Raw genomic sequence first — 2488 nt, forward strand, 5'->3', positions numbered from 1 at the left:
CAAAAATATGGTATATATATAAAATATTTAAAATAATTTTTTATTTTAATAAATAATAATATATACTATTTTAAAACTCATTTTAAAAATATAAAAATAAAGTTAGATATACTGATATATAATGATATTTATATACGTCTAAAGGTGTATTAAAAATGAATTTTTATTTTTTATTAAGAAATAATTAGAATAGAAAATACATATGCTAAATGAGTATCGAATGAATATTATATCTACAATCAATTCCGTTAGGTAACGAATTAGGGTACCAGCCAACTTGAAATTTTTTTTTAAATCATTAAAAAATTAAATTTTAAACTTTTTAAAAAATAGAATTTTAAATAATTAGGATTAACACTACCAAATTAGGATTAGCGTCGCTTCCTCAACGTGAAGCCCCATCTCATCCTCTTTCATCGTATCATTGGTACCTCGTCTTAAACTTCCGTTGCACTGCTGTTGCAACTCCTTTATGCGCCGTGCGGAGCAACCTGCATTGAACAAAAGAAACATCCCGAGTTTAAGAAAAAACATTCAAAATTTAACAAAAAAAACATCCCAACTTTAACAATAGAAACATTCCAAGTTTTACAAAAAAACATTGCAAGTATAACAAAAAATCCTAAATTTAATAAAAAGAATCCAAGTTAAATAGAAAAAATATCCCACAATTAATTTAATAAAAAAACATTCGAATTTTAACAAAAGAAACATTCCACATCTACCTTCTCAAGATATCCGTTTATAATCGGCGACAAGAGAGTTCTTTGGAAGGTCCAACCGAAGGGAGAATATCGGTGCGAAAAAGCACCTACATCAGCGACTTAGAGTGGACGGAACTCGCAAACGAAGTTCAACGTAGAAAAACCAACCGCGCCGCAGAAGATGTTGCTTGCAGATTGTGCATTGCGACGAAGAAGATCACTAGCGTCGCGCGGATAACAAATGTGATAAAGTGGGAGAAGGTGAGGTGTGCGGTTGCTTTTTTTATTTTCACAGTGAATAATAATGAAAAATCAAATGAAATTAAATTTAAATGATGTTGTAGAATATTTTTTTTTGTGTTATTAAATTTTTTTTGTTACTGGCTCATATTGTAATTGATAAAATTAACTAGTATTTTAATTAATTTTCCAGATTTTTTCATTTACAATATATTTGATAGGCAAACATGATAACTAAACTGAGCAAGATGTGGTGATTCATAAGTTGTTATGAGTTAGTTACTACATGGTACATTATGATATTACATTAATTTTCCTTCTTTGGAGGAGGAATTTTCAATATCCATTTTTTCAGATTCCTTTTCTTCTATCAAGTCATCATTTACCAAAGATTTTGAATCCCTTCTTTTTAACTCTTTTCGAAATTGATTTTCCTTTTTTAGCCTTTTCACCTATCCTTGGACTGTCTTGTCTACAAAGTCCAAAGTCCAGGCGCCCCGTCTTAAACAATCACAACAATTACTCAATTTGCAATAATTAATAATGATATAACCAAATTAAGAAATTAATGTTATATATTATTCAGTGACCATATACATACCCCACATCTTGGTCTTTCACATAATAATTTAACTAACTAGCTAGAATATTTAAAAAAAAAAAGAAAAAGAAAAAACAGAAATTCAATCATAACCACCCTCTTTCCTCTCTCCCATCCCATATATGTCATGTATAAATAGATCATATATGATACCACCTTTCTCCAACCAAGAGCTACATAAATTTATATACATACTCTGCAATTTACACATACATTTATTTATTTATTGAGCTCTCAATGGTGGTAGCTTCTTCGATGATGATAAGGACGAAGAAAACAAAGGCGGTTGGGATTCCAACAATTGACCTCTCAATGGAGAGGGCAGAGTTGTCAAAGCAAGTGGTGAAGGCTTGTGAGGAATATGGATTCTTCAAAGTGGTGAATCATAGTGTGGGTAAAGAGGTCATTTCGACATTGGAAGAGCAAGGGGCTGAGTTTTTCTCCAAAACCGCCGCTGAAAAGCACCGTGCCGGCCCTGCCACCCCCTTTGGCTACGGCTGCAGAAATATTGGTCCTAATGGCGACATGGGTGACCTTGAGTACCTTCTTCTCCACACAAATCCTCTCACCATCTCTGACAGATCCAAAACCATTTCCAATGACCCTATCAAATTCAGGTACTAAACTACTTCATCTAATTAACCAATATATTAACAATTCTTCTATTTTTATTATTATCATTATTATTTTTTTTTTGGTTTGGAAGGAGGGACCTAATAAGTAATATCCTTCTTTCTTATATGCATAATAAGATAGGGTATTTCAGTTTTATTTGTTGTGTCTCTTTCTTTAATTTAATACCCATTAAATATCTTTTGTGTTCCTCCGTGTCAATATATTTTGTGTCTCTATAACTGTAACCGAGCCAAATCTTAACAACTTCAACGTGTAAAAATTTCCAACTAAGTAACTGAACTTTCTAAACAGAATCTTAATACCACTC

The 2488-nt window shown here is 31.6% G+C and overlaps 1 protein-coding gene across 3 annotated transcripts in view; it reads left to right on the top strand.

Moving 5' to 3' along the window:
• LOC107619582 (gibberellin 2-beta-dioxygenase 2) overlaps positions 1606-2488 on the top strand; it is a 5735-nt gene continuing 4852 nt past the window's right edge. The window contains exon 1 of one of the 3 annotated variants that reach the window (XM_016321874.2): positions 1606-2162. In XM_016321874.2, coding sequence (XP_016177360.1) covers positions 1783-2162 — 380 coding nt within the window. In that variant the 5' untranslated portion in view covers positions 1606-1782. The remainder of the gene's footprint in view (positions 2163-2488) is intronic. The other 2 variants (XM_016321873.2, XM_021111271.1) reach the window with 2 other exon arrangements.

The sequence above is a fragment of the Arachis ipaensis genome, chromosome B09 (assembly GCF_000816755.2).
Source record: "Arachis ipaensis cultivar K30076 chromosome B09, Araip1.1, whole genome shotgun sequence".
Classification (NCBI taxonomy): Eukaryota; Viridiplantae; Streptophyta; class Magnoliopsida; order Fabales; family Fabaceae; genus Arachis; species Arachis ipaensis.